The 22,186-nt window shown below is 41.9% G+C and overlaps 1 protein-coding gene across 1 annotated transcript in view; it reads right to left on the bottom strand.

Moving 5' to 3' along the window:
* Positions 1-366: 366 nt before the first annotated feature.
* LOC133378808 (uncharacterized) overlaps positions 367-22,186 on the bottom strand; it is a 120,325-nt gene continuing 98,505 nt past the window's right edge. Inside the window, exon 3 of the mRNA XM_061613428.1 lies at positions 367-864. Coding sequence (XP_061469412.1) covers positions 367-864 — 498 coding nt within the window. The remainder of the gene's footprint in view (positions 865-22,186) is intronic.

Here is a 22,186-nt window from a genome sequence, read left to right as displayed (position 1 = left end):
GTTTTCCGGTGGCTGGGGTTTTCTGGCCTTGGCTGAACAGTTTCGGGGTAGATGGCCTGACTTCCCGCAGTACAGACACAGTCCTTCCCTCTGGCGCCTCTCCCTCTCTTCCTCTGTTAAACACGGTCTGGCCCCTCCGATCTGCATGGGCTCATCTCTCAATGAAGCCAGGGCTCCCGCACTGGGTGAGTAGCACACATGGGGAAGAGGGGCCGCTGCATATGCCCGAGAAGGTTCCATCCGCCATTCCAGCTTCCTCCCTTCCAGGCAGCTGTCTATTTGCAAACTCAGTTGGATCAGGCCCCTCAGGGTGTCTGGTGGCGTGGAGCGCGCCAGTTCATCCAAAACTTCCGAACTCAGTCCATTTCAGTAGAAATACATCAAGGCTGGGTCGCTGTGATCCGTTTCTTGAGATAGAATGCAAAAGGCATTGGTATACGTCCCCACTGAGCCTCTTCCCTGTCTTAGGGTTCCCAGTTGGCGGGCCACCGTCTCCTTCCTCTGTGGATCTCGGAACATCTCCGCCATTGCATTCTTAAAGGCAACAAACTGTCGCAGTACCAGGTCATTGCGAATCAAATACGGGGTGGCCCACTTGGCTGCCTCTCCTTCCAGCAGGCTAATGATGAATGCCACCTTCGCATCATCTGTCAGGAACTCCGCTTGGCACACCTGAATGTACAACTCACATTGGGCTAGAAACATAGCAAATTGTTCGCTCTGGGCCCCATAACGAACAGGGAGCCCCACCGGAGATTTGACTGGGACCGGTGCGGCCCCAGCCGGCGCTGCTTGGACTTGGGCAATCAAGGCTTGGAGATTCTGGTTCTCGGCTTGCAGGGCTTGAGTGGTCACTTTGAGATTCTAGAGCTCCGCATACAAGGTTTCCAGGGTTATTTGTATTCCCCCCGCTGCTCCGTTCTGGTCCATGGCATCCATCATGGGAACAGAGTCGAAAAGGGATTGCGGCTGAGTCAAACTGTCCTGTTCAAAGCGGGATTCACGAGGCTGAGACGCAGGTGCAATTAAATCTTGTTTTATTAAAGTAATGGATACATCAAAAGCAGTGCGCTTCATAGAAACCTCTAGGCTAGCTCACTAGAATTCCCTAACTGCACTCTAGACATGCTCTGCAATGTGTGAAGAAAGTTGACTCAGCAGCTCAACCCAGAGAGCTGCAGTCTTAAGTAGGGAAAGTTTTAGATCGTAATCTCTGACTCCTTCACAAGTCCTGCCTCTGTCCCGTCCGCTTCTCGTGGCGTCAACAGTGGGGTGACGGGGGGCATGCTTCCAATGGCTCATCCAAAAGAACTGTCTCCTTAGCAACTGCCTCGAGGTCATGGGGCGGTGACACGCTTGAAGCATCCCGAGAGCCGCTTGGTAAAGGGGGAGTCAATGCGCGCTCTGAAACATCTACCAGTGGCTCATCCAACCTGTCTGGGGGCGGTGCGCTCTCCTCTTCGAAGACCACGCCATCCAAGCGGCTCTCAGGAACTGGCCCGGACTCAACCTCAGTCCCCCTTCAGAGGTATTGCTGAGACTCAACAACTCCTGTGTCTTCCGCGCCTTCTGACAGCTGGGAAACCTGAAACTCTTCCCCCTCCCTGGCCCTCGTGGGGGAGTGGAGGCTCAACAGTTCCTTTATGGAATCAATCCATCTCTTGTTTGGCCTTCCTCTTTTTCTACTCCCTTCTGTTTTTCCCAGCATTATTGTCTTTTCTAGTGAATCATGTCTTCTCATTATGTGTCCAAAGTATGATAACTTCATCATTTTAGCTTCTAGTGATAGTTCTGGTTTAATTTGTTCTAACACCCAATTATTTGTCTTTTTCACAGTCCATGGTATCCACAAATCTCTGCTCCAACACCACATTTCAAATGAGTTGATTTTTCTCTTATCCAGTTTTTTCACTGTCCAACTTTCACATCCATACATAGATATCGGGAATACCATGGTCTGAATGATCCTGACTTTAGTGTTCAATGATACATCTTTGCATTTGAACACCTTTTCTAGTTCTCTCATAGCTGCCCTCCCCAGTCCTAGCCTTCTTCTAATTCCTTGACTATTGTCTTCATTTTGGTTAATGACTGTGCCAAGATATAATCCTTGACAAGTTCAATGTCCTCATTGTCAACTTTAAAGTTACATAAATCTTCTGTTGTCATTACTTTAGTCTTCCTGACGTTCAGCTGTACTCCTGCTTTTCTGCTTTCCTCTTTCATCAGCATTCATTTCAAATCATTACTGGTTTCTGCTAGTAGTATATTATCATCTGCATATCTTAAATTATTGATATTTCTCCCTCCAATTTTCACACCTCCTTCATCTTGGTCCAATCCTGCTTTCCATATGATATGTTCTGCATATAGATTAAACAAATAGGGTGATAAAATACACCCGTCTCACACCCTTTCCAATGGGGAAGCAATCGGTTTCTCCATATTCTGTCCTTACAGTAGCCTATTGTCCAGAGTACAGGTTGCACATCAGAACAATCTGATGCTGTGGCACCCCCATTTCTTTTAAAGCATTCCATAGTTTTTCATGATCTACACCAGCCTTTCCCAACCAGTGTGCCTCCAGATGTTGTTGGACCACAATTCCCATCTTTCCTGACCATTGGCAATGCTGGCTGAGGCTGATGGGAGTTGTGGTCTAACATCTGGAGGCACACTGGTTGGGAAAGGCTGATCTACACAGTCAAAGGCTTCGTTGTAATCTATAAAACACAGGGTGATTTCCTTCTGAAATTCCTTGCTCCGTTCCATTATCCAATGTATGTTTGTGATATGATCTCTGGTGCCTCTTCCCTTTCTAAAACCAGCTTGGACGTCTGGCATTTCTCGTTCCATATATGGTAAGAGCCTTTGTTGTAGAATCTTGAGCATTACTTTACTTGCATGGGATATTAAGGCAATAGTTCGATAATCACTGCATTCCCTGGGATCCCCTTTCTTTGGAATTGGGAAGTATATGGAACGCTTCCAGTCTGTGGGCCATTGTTTAGTTTTCCATAATTCTTGACAAATATTTGTCAAAATTTGGACAGATTCAGTCTCAGTAGCTTGTAGCAACTCTATTGGTATGCCATCTGTTCCTGGTGATTTGTTTCTTCCAAATATTTTAAGAGCAGCTTTCACCTCGCATTCTAAGATTTCTGGTTCTTCATCATATGGTTCCTCCGTGAATGAATCTGTCATCCTGGCATCTCTTTTACAGAGTTCTTCAGTGTACTGCTTCCATCTTCCTTTTATTTCATCTCGGTCAGTCAGTATGTTCCCCTGTTGATTATTCAACATCCCTACTCTTGGTTTAAATTTCCCTTTCATTTCTCTAATCTTTTGGAATAGGGCTTCCCTTTGTTGTCCTGTTCTATTTCTATACAATAACTATTGATTGTAGTAGTTCTCTTGTCCTTATGTACCTCAGGTTATTGCCCTGCATGATCAATGGACACTTGAGGTTTGGCAGCTGAATGTGTGCACTGACTGACTCAACTGAAAAACATTGTGTTTGAGTTGATGTGAAACTTCCCGTTTGTGGAATTTATACCTGTAACTAGGGAAAGAAAAAGAAATTTGCTTCATGTTTTTATATGAACCTAATTTGCAGTTACTGAAACAATATGCAGACCAACCTTCAAAATTAGCACTTTTATGAATTTTGCGATGCAGTTCTCCAAATAAATAGTGTCTACAAAATGTATATAGGGGTAAGTGTACATTAAAATGCAATCATTTGGGGAGATAGCATACATATATCAGGGGAAAATGTTCACAAAAATGTGTATATTAGGCCACACTACATATAAAATGTTTCTCTTAGGGAAATGTGCACTGAAATGCTGCTGAACCTTTTTGAGGACTTTTTTTTTTTTAAAAGCAAATTGATGCAGAAATGTAGCCACCTGAACTTAAGATTGGAAAAATAAGAAACTGAAATCAACAGATTTCTCCCTCCCTACCTGTGCCAACATTGCCATATACAAATTCACCACTTAACATTCAAGCCACCAAATAATGAACGAAGATGTATGTGTGAATCAACCCTGTGCTATATTACAGTCAGAGTACATGGAGAACTAGTTCATCATCTCCCCACTTCCAACCATTGTGGAGAAAAGAGGAAGAAGTCCAGTGTTCCTCTCTCCCTCCCCTCACTCACTTACTCATAGCTATTCAAGCATCTAACCACAGGCCCTGCAATCACTGCACAGTGATCTCCAAATAAGAAGCCATTTAATGAAATAATACTCTGTTTTGTAGCTCACTTCTGTGATTAAAAAGCTTTCCTGCTGAAATGCATCTACTTAACATGCTACCCCCTTTGGAGAAAAGACCACTATTTTGACTGCTCTCACATAATGTTTGCAGTCTGTTCTGTGCTGCATCTCTTCAGTCACTCCATCTTTTTATTCCTTCTCTTTGTGTAGTCATCCCATCCTCTCCTGAGAGTCTGCTAATATTCAGAAGTCAGAACTTATTTAATTGAGTCTGACAGCTGGCCGGTGCACTCAGAGGTTCAAACCAAGGGACATTCTGACCCTCTGGGGACACATCTATACAATTTTAGGTAGGGGGAGACTCCTCAAAAATAAAATATCCACTATGTTCTGTAGGGCTATGGTGTTCTAGAAAAGGGGCTGTGATCTTCAGATCAGAAAGGGAGATCTGGCATTATTTGCCAGAGGCAGCACCATTTCAAGCATGCCAGATAAAAAGTCCAAGACATTTGCTACCCATCGGAAAATGTGATCACAAGGACATTTCAGCATATCATTCCTCTGATCTGACCCTGCATATTCATTTATCTTCTATAGCTTTTTTCTAAAGAAGTTGATACATCAATGTTCATTCTACTAAGACCCAAGAGAAAACAAGCAAATATCAATTGGTGTTTCAAGATCAAAATCTCCAAATACTTTGTGAGGAAAAATATCTTAACACTATTGGCATGTAAAACATCCAATGTCCACTCAAAAACTTACAGTTCAGTTCTGAACTGCCTATTCAGAAGTAAGCCCTGCTGAGTTCTATACCTGGACTTACTCCCCAGTAAGTGTGATACAGTAACAATGTATAGACTAAGTTAAGTAGATGCTAGCCTCTTCGGCTGAGCCTTGGACACAACCCTATCTGTATGTCATACCCCCTACACAACTTTTGCATGGGTAGGCAGTGCTGACCATAGGCTTTTCAGTGTGGCCTTTCAGTGTCTTAGCTTGGGCAAAAATAAAATAGCATAGGAACTCTCTTGCTGCATAAGAACAAAGATCTTTGCCATCTAGTCCAGCTGCCTGTCTCCCACTGTGAATGGACTGATCAGGGAAAGGGCTGTAGCTCAGTGGTAAAATAGAAGGTCCCAGGTTTAATCCCCAGTATTTCCAGATAAGGCTGGGAAAGACTCTTGTCTGAAACCCTGTAGAGTTGCTGCCATTCAGTGTGGGCATTACTGAGCTAGATGGACCAATGGTCTGACTCGGTATAAGCCAGCTTCCTATTACAGAAAAGATTCTCCTGGAAAGGTTTCAAGCGGAGTATGATGGAGATGGTACATTCCTTTTTGTTTGTCTCCAGTATTGTTAATTAATATATCATCTACTCTGTATCTCTAGTTATACATTATAGATAATTTCATTTAACATGGTAGAACACGAAAAATCCCTACTGACTATAGTATACAGCCACTCTTGTGGCTGTATAATGATTAATCTATTCAAATGCCCATCCATTCAGGTCCATCCGGATTCAGAAGTTCCAGGCTCCACAGCTATTGCACCTGTTGATCCATGGCTTCCTGAACCTCAGCAAAGCTTCTTTCATTTTTGGCTCAGTCCTCAGCAGCTTCTGCACAGGATGTGTGTGATGTTTTCTCAGTTGATGTACTTCACTGCTTAAATTCTGAAATGATAAAATGCTGGGGTCCTAAAGCCTCTACAAGGCACACCCTCTGATTGGAAAGCCCCCTGTTCTCAAAAGTAGCCTGGCTGACTATAGTTCCCCAGAGCTAAATTAGATGAAGTATTAGGAGATCTGTGATCTTGCTTTAAAAAAAAAAATAGAAGTCATAGGGAGTAAGGATGAAATTTCATTTAGATTGTGACAATGGAAGGAGGCAATGTTTTTCCCCATGCTGTATTTCTGATTAAATACGTTTAGGATACTTTACCCTCATTACTGCAATACCTGTATGCTTGCCATGGGGCAAATACCATCTTGAGGGGGTTTTATTTTAAAGTGACTGTCCTATTTATTATTTCTAAATATGTGTCATGGCTAAGGTTTGGAATTAAGAGAGGGTCCAGCTAAGCCCTAGTGAACCCTGGCACAAACGTTGGCACCATTAAATTCTGAGCCAAAAAAATTGTTTTGTGATTTATTTATTTATTTATTGGATTTCTTAGTCGCCCATCTGGCTGGCTAACCAGTCACTCTAGGTGACGTACAAAATAAGCAAAATAGCACAAAATGACACATCAATACAATAACATTAAAATCTAAAAGCAATGATGTTAAAATCTAGCCCACCCCAAAGGCCTGCCTGAAGAGCCAGGTCTTCATGGCCCGGCGGAAACTCATTGTAGAAGGGGCCTGGCGGAGATTATTTGGAAGGGAGTTCCACAGGGTGGGGGCGACAATTGAAAAAGCCCTTTCTCTAGTTCTCACCAGTCTAGCTGTTTTGACTGGTGGGATAGAGAGGTCTTTTGAGGCCAATCTTGTTAGGTGGCACAGCTGATGATGTTGGAGGCGCTCCTTCAGATAGACTGGGCCGAAACCGTGTAGGGATTTAAAGGTCAAAACCAACACCTTGAATTGGGCCCGGCAAGCAACTGGTAGCCAGTGCAACTCTCTGAGCACTGGAGTTACGTGATCTCGCCAGTGGCTGCCTTTAATCAGGTGCGCCGCCACATTCTGAACCAGTTGCAGCTTCTGGACCATTTTCAAGGGTAGCCCTACGTAGAGCGCATTACAGTAGTCAAGGCGAGAGGAGACCAGGGCATGTACCACCGATGGGAGCAGATGATTGGGAAGGTAGGGGCGTAGCCTCTGTATCAGATGGAGTTGATACAGTGCTGCCCGGCTCACAGCTGAAACCTGAGCTTCCATGGACAGTTTGGAGTCAAGAATGACCCCGAGGCTGCGGACCTGGTCTTTTAGGGGCGGTTGTACCCCATTGAGCACCAGGTGCAAATCCCCTAACCTTCCCTTGTCTCCCATGAACAGTACCTCAGTTTTGTCAGGGTTCAGCTTCAGTATCAAAGGCCGCTGAAAGATCCAGGAGGACGAGGAAGGTGCATTAACCCCTATCCAATGCTCTCCTCATATCATCCACCAAGATGACCGAGGCTGTTTCAGTCCCATGTCCAGGCCTGAAGCCCGGTTGAAATGGATCCAGATAATCCGCTTCCTCCAAGTGCTCTTGCAACTGCTTCACCACCACCCGCTCGACCGCCTTGCCCAAGAATGGTACGTTTGAGATTGGGCGAAAGTTGTTCAGATCTTATTTATTTTATTTATTTATTTATTTATTTAATTTAATTTATATACCGCCCTAAGCCCGAAGGCTCTCTGGGCGGTGTACAAAAGATAAAACAAGCACAGTGTATAAATACAATAAATACAATAAATCAAGAAACAAAAACAAACAATAAAAGAACCAAACAACGTCCAAAATATCCAAGGAGGGCTTCTTTAAGATTGGTTTTATTACCTCCTTGAGAGTTGATGGCATCATGCCCTCTTCCAAGGATTTTAATATTTCTACCCCGCCTTCCGGCCAAAAGGCCCTCAAGGCGGCTTACAAAAATATAAAAATACACCAATAAAACATCAATAATACATCAATAAAACAATAAACAATAAAAACAATACAATTTGTAATACAATTCAATGTTAACACAAACTACCTGCCCCCTCACTTTGGCAAAATAGGTGTTATAGGCATTGGGCTACTTTGCAAGGCTAGCCACACTCTCTCAGTCATAGTCCTATCCCCATAGTTCTGGGTGTGGCGCGGCCCTCTTAGCCCGCGGAAGCCAGGGCTCCTCCTTATGATGGCGGTGGGATGGCAGTTCTGGCCCTGGAGCCTCCGGTTTGCCTTGCAATGGTCCCAAAGGTGGAGCCCGATGGAGGGGGAGGGAGAGTGAGAAGCCGCCGGAGGACTTTCCTAGCCACGGCCTTCCTGTGTCTTGGGCCGCAGCATCATCCCCGGACAAGAAGCGAGCAGCCCCTGAGAGGAGACAGGCGCCGGAATAGCTGTCTTGAACTGGAGTGTGGGGTCTTTTTTGCTTCCCCAACGTCCTCCTGCAGCAAGACGTAGAGCATCCCTACGGAGTTCTGGATTCTGAAGATGGAGCCGTTGCACCAGGTTTCTTTCATTGCAGCGACCACCAAACACATCCTTTGTCGGGGGCAAAGCAGGGCCAGCCAGACAGGGGGCGCAGCGCAGAGAATTTTTCTTTTTATGAGTAGTAGTATAGAAATTAATAAAATTAATAAAAGTTCATAAGGAATTTGCATAGGCAAGATTACAGAAGCCTAATCACCATGGTTATGGGAAAACTAATCCAGAACTGAGAGACTGAGGTGCCACTGATATTAGCAAAGATAATTACTGAGAACATTTATCAAAATATTTCTCACTGCTGAGTCTGTGTTTGCAAGGCTTCTACCTTATTCCTCCGAGAGATAGGCTGAGCTCCACATGTCAGCTGCAAAACTGTTTATTAGACTGTAGGGATGTCATGTCTGTTAATTTCATTGCTATGGGATAGTGGGAAGAACAGAAACTGTCAACAGCTAAGGTCAACCTTTGGTATCTTTCCTGATTATGTGGCAGAGAGATTTTCAGCTGCCTTGAACCCTATCTGTTCGCACACTAGTCAGAAGCAGTGAGAATGGTTATTCTGGCTGCGTTTTGAAGCAACTCTGCCCTCATCTGGACACATCTCCCTCCCCCACTGCTGACTTCAGATCTTTCAGGACTGCACACAGCAAAGTGCTGGACCAATCATGTCTCTGCCTGAGCTTACAGCAAAGCATTTCCATTGATCACACCTGGAGTGGCAATGGGTTGATCATTTGCAAAATCTGTCTGATGCTGAATGTTTGGAAAAAAAACACTCAAGTTGATCCAACCAGGTTTTAGAGTAAAAAAGTGCAGAGTTTGACTAGCATTGTATGTTCCCATTTTCAGAGAATAGAGGTGGAGAAGCACTGGAAACAGCACAATAGCAAGTGTCTCTCTACCTTCTGATTCCATTGAGAGATAGGCACAGTACAGCTTGCAAGCTGCATATATTATCTTCCCAGACCAATGACATTGCTACAGGAAAGTTAGAATTCTTTGTTGATCTTGAAATATTAATTTTACAATAACCTTAGTCTTGTTACCGGGCTGGAAATAGCTGTTAATCTCCGAGAAGCAACATTCAAAAATTAGTTCTCACACAACTTTAGTAGCTCTTGCAGTAATCTTTAATGAGGTGAGCAATTTACCAGCATAGTTGGCAGCCATGGTTTCAATTAAGTTTAGGTAATTTTGTTTTTCCTAAAGCAGAACAGGAAACCTCCAGAAGAATCTATGCTTTTATAAGTTGTTGAACTACAACTCCCATCATCCTTGACCATTGACCATAATTGCTGGGGATGACGGGAATTGGAGTCAAACAACTTCTGGAGGGCCACAGGTTCCCCCTTCCTGCTCTAATGGCCAATGACCTAACAGGATATTTTTCAAAGCCAATCTATCTCATATTTTATAGTGAAGTAAGACTACAAAAATAACCCACTGTATTATGACTTCAAGTCGATCATGACTTATGGCGACCCTATGAATCAGCAACCTCCAACAACATCTGTCATGAACCACCCTGCTCAGATCTTGTAAGTTCAGGTCTGTGGCTCCCTTTATGGAAACAATCTATCTCTTGTTTGGTCTTCTTCTTTTTCTACTCCCTTCTGTTTTTCCCAGAATTATTGTCTTTTCTAGTGAATCATGTCTTCTCATGATGTGTCCAAAGTATGATAACCTCAGTTTCATCATTTTGGCTTCTAGTGACAGTTCTGGTTTAATTTGTTCTAACACCCAATTATTTGTCTTTTTCACAGTCCATGGTATCCGCAAAGCTCTCCTCCAACACCAAATTGCAAAGGAGTTGATTTTTCTCTTATCTGCTTTTTTCACTGTCCAACTTTCACATCCATACATAGAGATCAGGAATACCATGGTCTGTATGATCCTGACTTTAGTGTTCAGTGATACATCTTTACATTTGAGGACCTTTTCTACTTCTCTCATAGCTGCCCTCCCCAGTCCTAGCTTTCTTCTGTTTTCTTGACTATTGTCTCCATTTTGGTTAACAACTGTGCCAAGATATTGATAATCCTTGACAAGTTCAATATCCTCGTTGTCAACTTTAAAGTTACATAAATCTTCTGTTTTCATTACTTTAGTCTTGACTTTCAGCTGTATATCCTGTCCGGAGCCGATGAACACAGGCACACACGGTTCAGTAAGCTTTTCTCTTTTTATTAAAGTTACAGTTATATCAAAAGCTTTTTGACTCATTCACCTAATTATGCTTTCTAAGAACTATTTCCCTGCCTAGTGCTGACTACGCCAGCCTTAAGTTACAGATGTTGACTCAGCACCCCCTCCTTGCTAACGCCCCCTTAAATAAGTTTCACTTTCGCATGCCAACGACAGCTTCTCCTAACCCTTGTTGGCCATTGTTCTTTGCACCTCTGAATTCTGAGAGAGCAGGGGGAAAGGGACTGGACCTCAACTTCTCCCTTCAAATAAGGGGCGCTAGCTGACTGGGTAGGCATGGGAAACTGTTGAGTGCCAACTTGGGAATCAGCAAGTGGATCAGGTGGCTCCTCAGGCGCAGGAGAAAGGGACGTTGTCCTCAGAAGCAACCTCTGACAGCTCTCCCTGGGCTTCCATGGGAGGGGTTGGGATTTGGGTGCACTGAGATCCTCCCTCCCTCAACCCCATGCCCAAGTCCTCAAAGCCAGAGTCCTCCTCTTGCACGCCCTCCCCCCTTGTCCTGAGTCACAACACCGTAGTCCTGCTTTTGTGCTTTCCTCTTTAATTTTCATCAGTATTCTTTTCAAATCATTACTGGTTTCTGCTAGTAGTATGGTATCGTCTGCATATCTTAAATTATTGATATTTCTCCCTCCAGTTTTCACACCTCGTTCATCTTGGTCCAATCCTGCTTTCCGTATGATATGTTCCATGTATAGAGTAAAGAAACAGGTTCTACAGCAAACCTCGGTGAAGATTTGAATGAGAGAGACACTGCAGCCCAAACCTCCTGATGATAGCCCCCAGTGGCTTTATATAGATGTTGAACAGCATCGGGGAGAGGATGGAACCCTGTGGCACCCCACAAGTGAGAGGCCAAGGATCCGAAACCTCATCCCCCAATGCCACTCTCTGGTACCTACCAGAGAGGAAGGAACGGAACCACTGCAATACAGTGCCCCCTATGCCTAACCTCTTCAGGCAGCCCAGAAGGATACCATGGTCAACGGTATCAAAAGCCACCGAGAGATCCAGGAGGACAAGGAAGGTGCATTCGCCCCTATCCAACACCCTCCTCATATCATCCACCAAGGCGACCAAGGCCGTTTCAGTTCCATGTCCAGGCCTGAAGTCTGATTGAAATGGTCCCAGATAATCCGCTTCCTCCAAATGCACTTGCAACTGCTTCGCCACCACCCGCTCAACTGCCTTGCCCAGGAATGGCAGATTTGAGACTGGGCGAAAGTTGTTCAGATCTTGGGGATCCAAGGAGGGCTTCTTTAGAATTGGTTTTATTACTGCCTCGAGAGCTGATGGCATTACTCCCTCTTCCAGGGACGTATTTACCACCATCTAGATCCCCTCGCCCAGTCTGTCCTTGCAGCTCATGATGAGCCACGACGGGCAAGGGATGAGTAAGCAAGTGGTTGGCTTTAAGGTTGAAAGCACCTTGTCCACTTCATCATACGGAATAAGCTGGAACCAATCCCACACCACCGGCCACCTCTGGCTCGCTCACTGTGTCCACAGCGCACGGAATAGCACTCTTAATACAATTGATTTTCTCAGTAAAGTGCTTTGCAAACTCATCACAGGAGGCCTTAGCATGTTCCACTGGTTCCGGGGCAACTGGACTGACCAGGCTCCGGACCACTTGGAACAGCCTCCTGGGACAGCACTCTGCGGACGCAATAGAGGCAGCATAAAAATCCTTTTTTCCTGCCCTCATCGCCACATGGTAGGCTGTCACAGCCGCTCTAACCCATGTCCCGTGTCCGATATGTTGGATAACGGAACGGAGCAAGGAATTTCAGAAGAAAATCACCCTGTGCTTTATAGACTACAGCAAAGTCTTTGACTGTGTAGATACAGGGCGACCAAGGCTGTTTCCATGCCAAAACCAGGCCTGAAACCCGACTGAAATGGATCCAGATCATCGGTCTCATCCAAGGGTGTCTGGACCTGGCCTGCCACCACTCGTTCCAGGACCTTGCCCAGGAATAGAACATTTGCTACCGGCCTATAATTATTAAGATTTTCTGGGTCCAGGGAGGGCCTCTTCAGGAGTGGTCTCACTACCACCTCTTTCAGGCAGCCAGGCACCACCCCCTCTCACAGAGAGGCATTAATCACTTCCCTGGCCCAGCCGGCTGTTCCATCCCTGCTAGCTTTTATTAGCCAAGAAGGACAAGGATCCAGCACAGAAGTGGTTGCACGAACCTGTCCAAGCACCTTGTCAACGTCCTCAGGCTGTACCAACTGAAAGTCATCCAAGAAAATGGGACGAGGCTGTGCTCTGGATACCCCACATGATTCACCTGCTATAACACTGGAGTCCAAGTCCTGGCGGATGCTAAAGATTTTATCCTGGAAGTGCCTAGCAAATTAATTACAGCGGGCCTCAGATGGTTCTACCATGTCCTTGGGGCCAGCGTGTAATAGCCCCCGGACAATTCTAAAGAGCTCCGCTGGGTGGCAGATTGATGAAAGGTGGCTCTACCAAATATAAATGTGTGGGGGTTGAATACTTATGCAAGCAACATTTTTCAGTTTTTTATGTTTTTTACAAACATTTCCCCACATAAAAGCAATGTCACCTTACAATAATTGATTTTGAGTTTCAATGTTTCAAAATAAAATATACAGAACGAAATTACAATGTACTATTTGTAATTCAGTAATATGAGAGCATTGGTCAGGGGTCTGATTACTTTTGCAAGGCACTGTATGTACTAAGAACAAAGATGACAGAAAGTTATTAAATTTTGTACCAGTTTAATTTTCTCTGAGGGTTTTCTTTTTCCCTTCTAGAAGAGAATCCTACTCAACTTATTATGGTACAGATTGCAAATGGAAGATATAAGGCACAAATTCCCCGTGTTGCTTTCCCCTCCTTCCCTTCAGAAACCAGTTAGATCAAACTAATAATAGTTTCATGTAACTTGGGTGTTCTGGCTATATGTGTGCGTGTACTTATATATATATTCATATTCCACCCAGTATCTACTCATGCTAGAAATCAAACTTTAGAAAAATTGTGTTTTCAAGCACTTTCGTTTGTGCTATTGGAACTGTTAAAAGTTGAGAAGAATAAGTATAATATAAGATGTATACACAGACTTTAGGACATTTGTGGAGTGAGTCAGGTCTAGCAAAGGGCTTACCAACACCATTCTCAATGTGTACAAACCATACAAGAAGGCCAGAAGGCTCAAGACAGGACCCATGCCACCACTTCCCAACCAGGCTGAAGGCATCCACTTATGTTGCCTTTCTGAGAGCTTCCGCCTTCAACAACTGGTGTTGTATTAAATGTAACTCTGAATTAAAAAAAAGAAACTACAGAAAATGCAATTAATTTTGGAAGAAATAAAACAAAAAGAGGAAGAATTGAAAAAGAATCCAACTAAAGTTTCTATTGTAAATCAAATTAAAATGTTACAGAATCAAGTATCAATGCTGACAGTTAGAGAAATTGAAAGGAAACTAAATTTTGCTAAACAAAGGACTTTTGAATTTGCAAATAAACCGGGGAAATGGTTAGCATATAAATTAAGAAAAGAACGTCAAAAAATATTATTTTAAAGATACAAGAAGGAGATGAGATGCTGACAGATAATGTAAAAATCAAAAAGATTTTTCATCAATATTATTCAACATTGTACAAGTGTCAGGAAATCCCATCTGAAAAAATAGAAGAGTATATATCTAAACAGAATTTGCCTAAAATTACAGACTTTCAGAGACAAGCTATTAATGGCCCTATTACGTCAAGAGAGATATCTGAAGCTATAAACAAAATTAAATCAGGAAAGGCGCCAGGACCAGATGGGTTATCTGCAGTGTACTATAAATGTTTGGAGGAAGAACTCTTGCTACCTTTACAGTATACAATGAATTCTATTTTGCAAGAGGGAAAGATACCGGATAGTTGGAAAAATGCTAACATAACAGTAATACCTAAAGAGGAGCAAGATTTAACTAAAACAAAAAATTATCGGCCGATATCTCTATTGAATAATGACTATAAAATTTTTACAATGATTTTGGCAGAAAGAATGAAAATAATATTGCAACAATTTATCCAGGAAGATCAATCGGGGTTTTTACCTAAAAGACAATTACGTGACAATGTCAGGAATGTCTTGAATGTGTTGGAATATTTAGAACAATGAAATGATAAACAAGCAGCTTTGATTTTCTTAGATGCTGAGAAAGCATTTGATAATTTGAATTGGAAATTTATGTTTCAGGTTTTGGAGCAAATGGATTTTGGAGACAATTTTATAAAATGGATTAGATCGATTTATACATCTCAGAAGGCTCAGATAATTGTTGATGGAGATTTAATGGATTCATGTGAAATACAAAAGGGTACAAGACAGGGATGTCCATTATCTCCCCTTCTATTTATTCTGGTCTTAGAAGTGCTGCTTAGAGATATAAGGCAAGATAAAAGGATTTCGGGATTAAAGATAAAAAAAGAAGAATATAAACTGAGAGCATTTGCTGATGATTTGATAATTGTATTAGAAAACCCTTTGGAAGGAATTAATGTATTGATGGACAAATTAAAAGAATTTGGACCGTTAGCAGGATTTAAGATCAACAATCAAAAAACAAAGATGTTGGTGAAAAATTTAACTTTAAGGGAACAGAAAGAGTTAATGGACAAGACAGATTTTACAATAGAGAAAAAGTTGAAATATTTAGGTATCATTATGACAAATAAAAATTCAAAGTTGTTTCATAATAATTATGAAAAATTATGGACAGAGATTAAGAAAGATCTGCTAAGATGGGATAAACTACAATTGTCATTAATGGGTAGAATATCTGTGATAAAAATGAATGTATTACCGAGAATGATGTTTTTGTTTCAAACAATACCTGTAATATCCTCTGATTTACCTTTTAAACAATGGCAAAAAGATATCTCTAAATTTGTATGGCAAGGAAAAAAACCAAGAGTTAAATTTAAATTACTACAAGACGCCAAAGAAAGAGGAGGACTGGGATTACCAGATCTGAGACTTTATTTTGCTGCCTGCTGTTTAGTCTGGATAAAGGAATGGATTTTATTGAGGAATAAAAGACTATTGGATTTGGAGGGCCATAATTTGAAGTGGGGATGGCATGGATATCTATGGTATGACAAAGTAAAAGTAAATGTAGACTTTAACAATCATTTTATAAGACGTCCTCTGTTGAAAATATGGAATAGATACAAACCAAGGTTTTATTCGAAAATACCATTATGTGTCTCAAGTCAAGAAGCGTTTTACAGAAGAGAAATGGCTGGAAAATAGAAATGGTTAACTTATCAAGAACTATTAGAAAATGTACATGGAGAATATATAATGAAAGAGAGAGAACAACTGATAAAGGAAGGATATAGTTCTCAATGGTTTGCCTATTTACAATTGTTAGAAAGATATAAAATGGACAAGAAAATGTATGGGTTTGAAATAAGTAAATCTGATTTTGAAATAGGTTTGTGTACAAATGATGAAAATACAATTGCGAAAATGTATAAACTCTTGCTGAAAATGGATATGGAAGAAGAACAAGTAAAAGAGTGTATGGTAAAGTGGGCAAAATTTTTTGGTTATAACATACAAATGGATCAATGGGAAAATATGTGGAAAAAAGGCTTGAGATTTACATTATGCTATAATCTTAAAGAAAATTTCTATAAAATGATGTATCGTTGGTACATGACTCCAGAAAAGTTGTCAAAAATGTATAGTAATGTTTCTAATGTTTGTTGGAAATGTAAACAAGAAGGATCATTTTATCATATGTGGTGGCTGTGTAAAAAGGCAAAATCATTTTGGGCACAGATAGGTAGGATGATGCAAAAAATTCTAAACATAAATATTCAGTCAAAACCAGAATTTTTTTTATTGGGTTTTATGGATAAACCAATAGAAAAGAAATATGGAAGAATAATATTATATATGATTACAGCAGCAAGATTATTATATGCACAAAAGTGGAAAATGGAATCAACACCAACAACGGAAGAATGGCTATTGAAATTAATGGACTTAGTAGAGATGGATAAATTGACATGTTTACTTAGAGAAAAATCGACAGACACATTTCTTAAGGAATGGAAGCCTCTCTTAGACTTTTTGTTGAAAGATCAAAATAAAATGATGATATTGGGATTTGACGATTAACTAAGATAGCCTATGGAGAAAAGTGATCCTGTATGTATATATTAAGGGACAGGTTTGATATATATTATATACTTATAGCTGATCTGCGACAAATCGGAAGTCAACTATTTTATTTTTTTTCTTTTGTTGTATTGTTATGTTTTTGTTGTTTGACTTTGTTTTGTTTGTCTTTTGAAAAATTTGAATAAAAAATATTAAAAAAAAACAACTGGTGTTGCCTCTGCACACACAACTACTGCACGCTTGGGATTGTCCTAGTTGGAAGAGACGCATTTGAAATGACTTATTCATTTAAACAATCTATACCCTGCTTTTCCCCTCTACACTGTAGTTGCTCATAGAAGCTTACAAATATAAAAGCAAACATAAAAGCAAGAACACAAAGAGGAGCACTCACAAATCAATACATTAAGCAGCAAAATGATCAAGTGTTTGTTTTGAAAGGAATGTTTTCATTGTGGATGGAACACAAATAAAGAGGAAGATGGTCTAATCTCTTGGTGAGGGAGTTCCAAACACAGGGAGCCACCACAGAAAAAGCCCTGTCTTGTGTTGCCACCAGCCATGTATCGGAAGGCAATGACACACGCAAGAGGGGGGCAACAGCTGATCTTAAAGGATGGGCAGAGTCACATGTGAGATGGTCCTAGCTTTGTCTGAAGGTTGAGAGGGGAAGAAGGGAGAAATTGGAAGATAGCTATATGAGATTTTTAAGGGGCTCAGTCAGATGCAGACACACCAAACTTAGTGAATGTCATACAAAATGCAGTGGTATCATATACTACTAGCTTTCTATAATGCACAGATTTTGGTAAGGATTTATATGTATGTGTTTCCATACAAGTGCATCTGGTTGTGTTAAATGAGAGCTGCCATGGTTAAGTGGATATAGTGGTTAAATCCTTATACCTGAAAAGCTCAAAGCAAGAGAGACCATGGCAACTTTGGGACTTGAACCTTGCTTTGATCAAATCATTATCTCTCAGTCTCTGTTCTGCATCTGCAAAATGGGATCACTGCATTACCTACATTACAGGATTGTCATGAGGTAAATTACAATGTGTGCTGAAAATTAAAGGTGCTATATCCTTATAATCAGCACTTCTAAAGAGAATATTCTTATGTAGGAGGAAATTTTAAACTACTAGTTAGAAAGAGAAAAGCAAAGTGCTGATGTCTTCAGCGATAAAGCTCTTGATAAACTGTCACAGCAACTTCCACAAGAAAGGCAGACATGAGGAAAACAAAACCAGATTAAATAAATAAATACAGAACCTGTCACTCTTCATGAGAGTCAGAAAAAAATGGCAGTATATAACAAGAACAGAATTTCTTCTTCCAAATATTGAGGGAGGGAAAGCTCACCTAAGCAAAATGTTGGATAACAAAGAAATCTGTGGACAGCCCTGCCTTGAAACAGCAGAGAACCTTGTTGGGACATAACACTATGTATGGCTGCATATGTTTTCATGGCCTACAGCTCACTCCCTCAAATGCAATGAAATTAATTTATTAGACATTTAAATTTTACAGGATTTTTTGCAACGACAGATTAACACAGATACCTTCTGGTATGTATTCCTGTTCCAGAAATCAGTTGCAGTTTACAAGCGTAAAAACTGATGCCATATCCTTTGGGAGTGATTAACTGTTAAACCATTCTGAGAATTGTAGCTCTCTGGGGGGAATAGAGGTTTCCTAAAAACTTGGGACCCTTAAACTACAGGATTCTTTGGGGAAGCCATGACTGTTAAAATTGTATAACAGTGTGCCTCAAACAGCTAAATGCATCCTTAATGTAGGTATGATAATCTACATGCAGTTTTCATACTGTTTTCCTCACAGAAATCTTTTCCATATCACAAATAATTTTACATGGTCTTCTGAGTCAGAGAGCAGTGTAGTGGGCTTTTCAAAAGATCAGGCCTTCAAAAGACTTTTACGTAATGTTTCTAAATCCAAATCTTGACATCTTTGCTGACATTTACTGCAGCATTATCTCAAATACAAATCACCAGGGTCAAAAAACCCAACATCTGGAAAGTCTTAACTTTTATGTGGCAATCCTATGCCCAATTATCTGGGAGTAAGTCCCATGAACTCAACAGGACTTACTTCTGAGTCGACATATATAGGAGAGGACTGTTAACCTCTTTCAAAACTCAGCTATTTGCAAATGCACAGAATTATACAGCCACGAGAGTGGGTATACTATAGCCAGCGGGGATATTTCACATTCCACAATGTTAAATTGAAAATACCCCCATGCCATTCTGATGCTTCCCATAAGCTCATTTCAAAACAAAACCTTACAGAACTTATAGTCCTGAACTCAGAAATGCTTGCTTAACAACCCTGTCAATGTTCATGGCGATACACAAAACAGTCAGAGAGTATAGACAGTTCAAAGTCTAAAAAGAAAGGGAAAAACCTCAGAGCCCTTCTGGACTTTTTTCTCTATTCTCATAATCTGTTGAAATTCATTAAAAATCAGCCATGTTCACAGAGTACCTCTAATCCTAATACTGATGTTGCCCCATACTCTGACCTTCATCTGCTGCAGTTTAAAAGTTTAAAAAATGCCTGGCTGATTTTTAATTAATTTAATAAATTTTGTCTGGGACCCAATGATAGCGCGGAGCATGCTCAGTAAGAACCAACTGTCAGAGTTCTAAAAGCCTCACAGCTGCTGGGCTTGCCTAATCAGAGGGCTACACCCACACCAGACTTCGATTTCATGTGAGACAGTCATGGCTTCCCTCAAAGAATCCTGGGAAGTGTAGCTTCTGAAGGGTGCTAAGAGACTCCTATTCCCCTGAGAGAATGGTTTCAGAGAAAGTTCTTCTCCCTCTCTCATAATACTAGAACTCGTGGACATTCAAAGAAGCTGAATGTTGGAAGATTCAGGACAGACAAAAGGAAGTACTTCTTTACTCAGCGCATAGTTAAACTATGGAATTTGCTCCCACAAGATGCAGTAATGGCCACCAGCTTGGATGGCTTTAAAAGAAGATTAGACAAATTCATGGAGGACAGGGCTATCAATGGCTACTAGCCGTGATGGCTGTGCTCTGCCACCCTAGTCAGAGGCAGCATGCTTCTGAAAACCAGTTGCTGGAAGCCTCAGCAGGGGAGAGTGTTCTTGCACTTGGGTCCTGCTTGCGGGCTTCCCCCAGGCACCTGGTTGGCCACTGTGAGAACAGGATGCTGGACTGATCCAGCAGGCTCTTCTTATGTTCTTATGTTCTTAAGGTCTGTGAGGGGAACAGGGTGTCTCCTAGCAACTCTCAGCACCCTTCACTAACTACACTTCCCAGGATTCTTTGAGAGAAGCCATGACTGTCCAAAGTGAAATAAAGGCCTGGTGTGGATGTGGCCAGGGAAAGCTTTGGTCTAAATTTGGGTGGAAGGCTACATGTGTCTGCTGTAGAATAAAAAGGTGGGGGAAAGCCTGAAAAAGAATGATTCTGTTTACAATGTTTTCTTTTTGGAAAGGAAAGTGGCTTCCCTTCTGCCCAGTGCCCACCCACCCAATCTCCTCCCCTCCCACTCCCTGCCCCTTTCCTGTGTCAGTGTTGGACTATGACCTGGGAGACCAGGGTTCGAATCCCCACACAGCCATGAAGCTGACTGGGTGACCTTGGGCCAGTCACTGCCTCTTAGCCTCAGAGGAAGGCAATGATGAAATCACCTCTGAATACCGTTTACCATGAAAACCCTATTCAAAGGGTCGCAATAGGTGGGGATTGAGTTGAAGGCAGTCCATTTTCATTTTCAAACATGATTGCATAGAAATAAATCCCACTGAACTCAAAAAATATGCAAATGATCAAACCCACCCTCCCTTCTCTTTCCTCCTATCCCCTCCTCTTGCCCCTTCCCTCCCCCTTCCTTTGCCCCTCACTCCCCATCCCCTTCCAATCCCCTCTTTCCCCTTCACCTTCCACCTCCTCCTCCCCCCCTTCCTCCTCCCCATGGTCAGTTTTACCTATCTTAAACATGATTGCACGGAAGTAAATACCACTGAACTCTATAAGCATGCAAATGATCAAACCTGCTCTCTCTTCCACCTTCCTTTGCCCCCCTCCAATACGTTCCTTCCCACTCCCACTCCTCCTCCCCCATGGTCAGCGTTTCCTATCCTAACCAAGATTGCATAGGAGTAAATCCCATTGAAAATAAGCATGCAAATGATCAGACCTGCTTTTCCCCTCTCCTCTCCTCTCCCTTCCTCCTCCCCTGCCCACTCCAGCCCTCCCTCCCCCTGTCAGTTTTACCTACCCTAAGCATTATTGCACGGGAGTAAATCGCACTGAATTTAATAAACATGCAAATGATCAAACCTGTCCTTCTCCTCCCCTCCCCATCCTGCCTCCTCCCCTCCCCATCCTGCCTCCTCCCCTCCCAGTCCTCCCCTCTGCATTTCCTCCCCTCCCTCCTCCTCCTCCTCCTCCCCTCCCCATCCTCTGTGGTCAGTTTCACCTATCCTAAGCATAATTGCAGGGGAGTAAATCCCATTGAACTCAATAAGCATGCAAATGATCCATCCATTCTCAGCAAACTTGGACAGGATCCCATTTCTTACCTCCCAGATTAAAAAGCAGGGAAATTCACTAATAGGCAAAAAACCTTGCGGTTTAAGAACATACCTATAGCCCACAGCTATTCTATCAAACTTTAAAAAGCAGGGAAATTGGGCAGCTATAGTGAATGCACCAGGGGAGCAGGAGACCTGAACTTCTCTCTGAGATATTGGACTGCCCTACAAATTGGTCAAAATGCAAACACCATTTGGGTTGGTCTTTCACAGTCCAATCCACTTGCTGTGTAGCTTGGAAGAATTTGGTAACATGTGCCTCTGAGCATATGGTGAGTGGTGGCAACACCTGTAATCAGCCCAAATAATAGAAAGAAGACATGTGCTGTGCTGATCTTGTTTTAGCAGGGAGGAAGCAACATTATTAAGACAGTTGATATAGTTCAGACGGTCACTTTGAATATGTCTGATTTCCTTTGCAATTTTAGTGACGTTTCCTATAGGAAATAATTTTCTTTTGTTTCTATTTCTGTGAATATGTGAAGTACAGCAACTCTTTGCAAAATTTATACTAAAAAAAACTCCAAACATAATTGTGGAATAATGGCACTGACTTCTGCAGAATAGTCTCCAGTGGACCTCAGGAGTGTCTCAATTTGCACAAGATAAAACAGTGGGAGGTGAAATATATTCTAGCAAAATGCTAGGTGTGCTCTATGTTTTTAATTGACTGTGCCCACCTTGCCTTAAATGAAGTGGTTTAAACATAGCAGGCTGAAAATATGCATCCTCTTTTTTCCCCACAGCTAGAGTCATTGCTGAAGTATCAACATATTGGAATCAGTCTGATTTTTCATCAAACTGCAGGTCCAAACTCCACCTAAAATAGAAATAGAACATAACCTCCAATTTGAAACACAAAAGGCTGTC

This window comes from Rhineura floridana, chromosome 3 (genome assembly GCF_030035675.1).
Source record: "Rhineura floridana isolate rRhiFlo1 chromosome 3, rRhiFlo1.hap2, whole genome shotgun sequence".
Taxonomy (NCBI): domain Eukaryota; kingdom Metazoa; phylum Chordata; class Lepidosauria; order Squamata; family Rhineuridae; genus Rhineura; species Rhineura floridana.
This window is presented reverse-complemented; position numbering and strand designations above follow the sequence as displayed.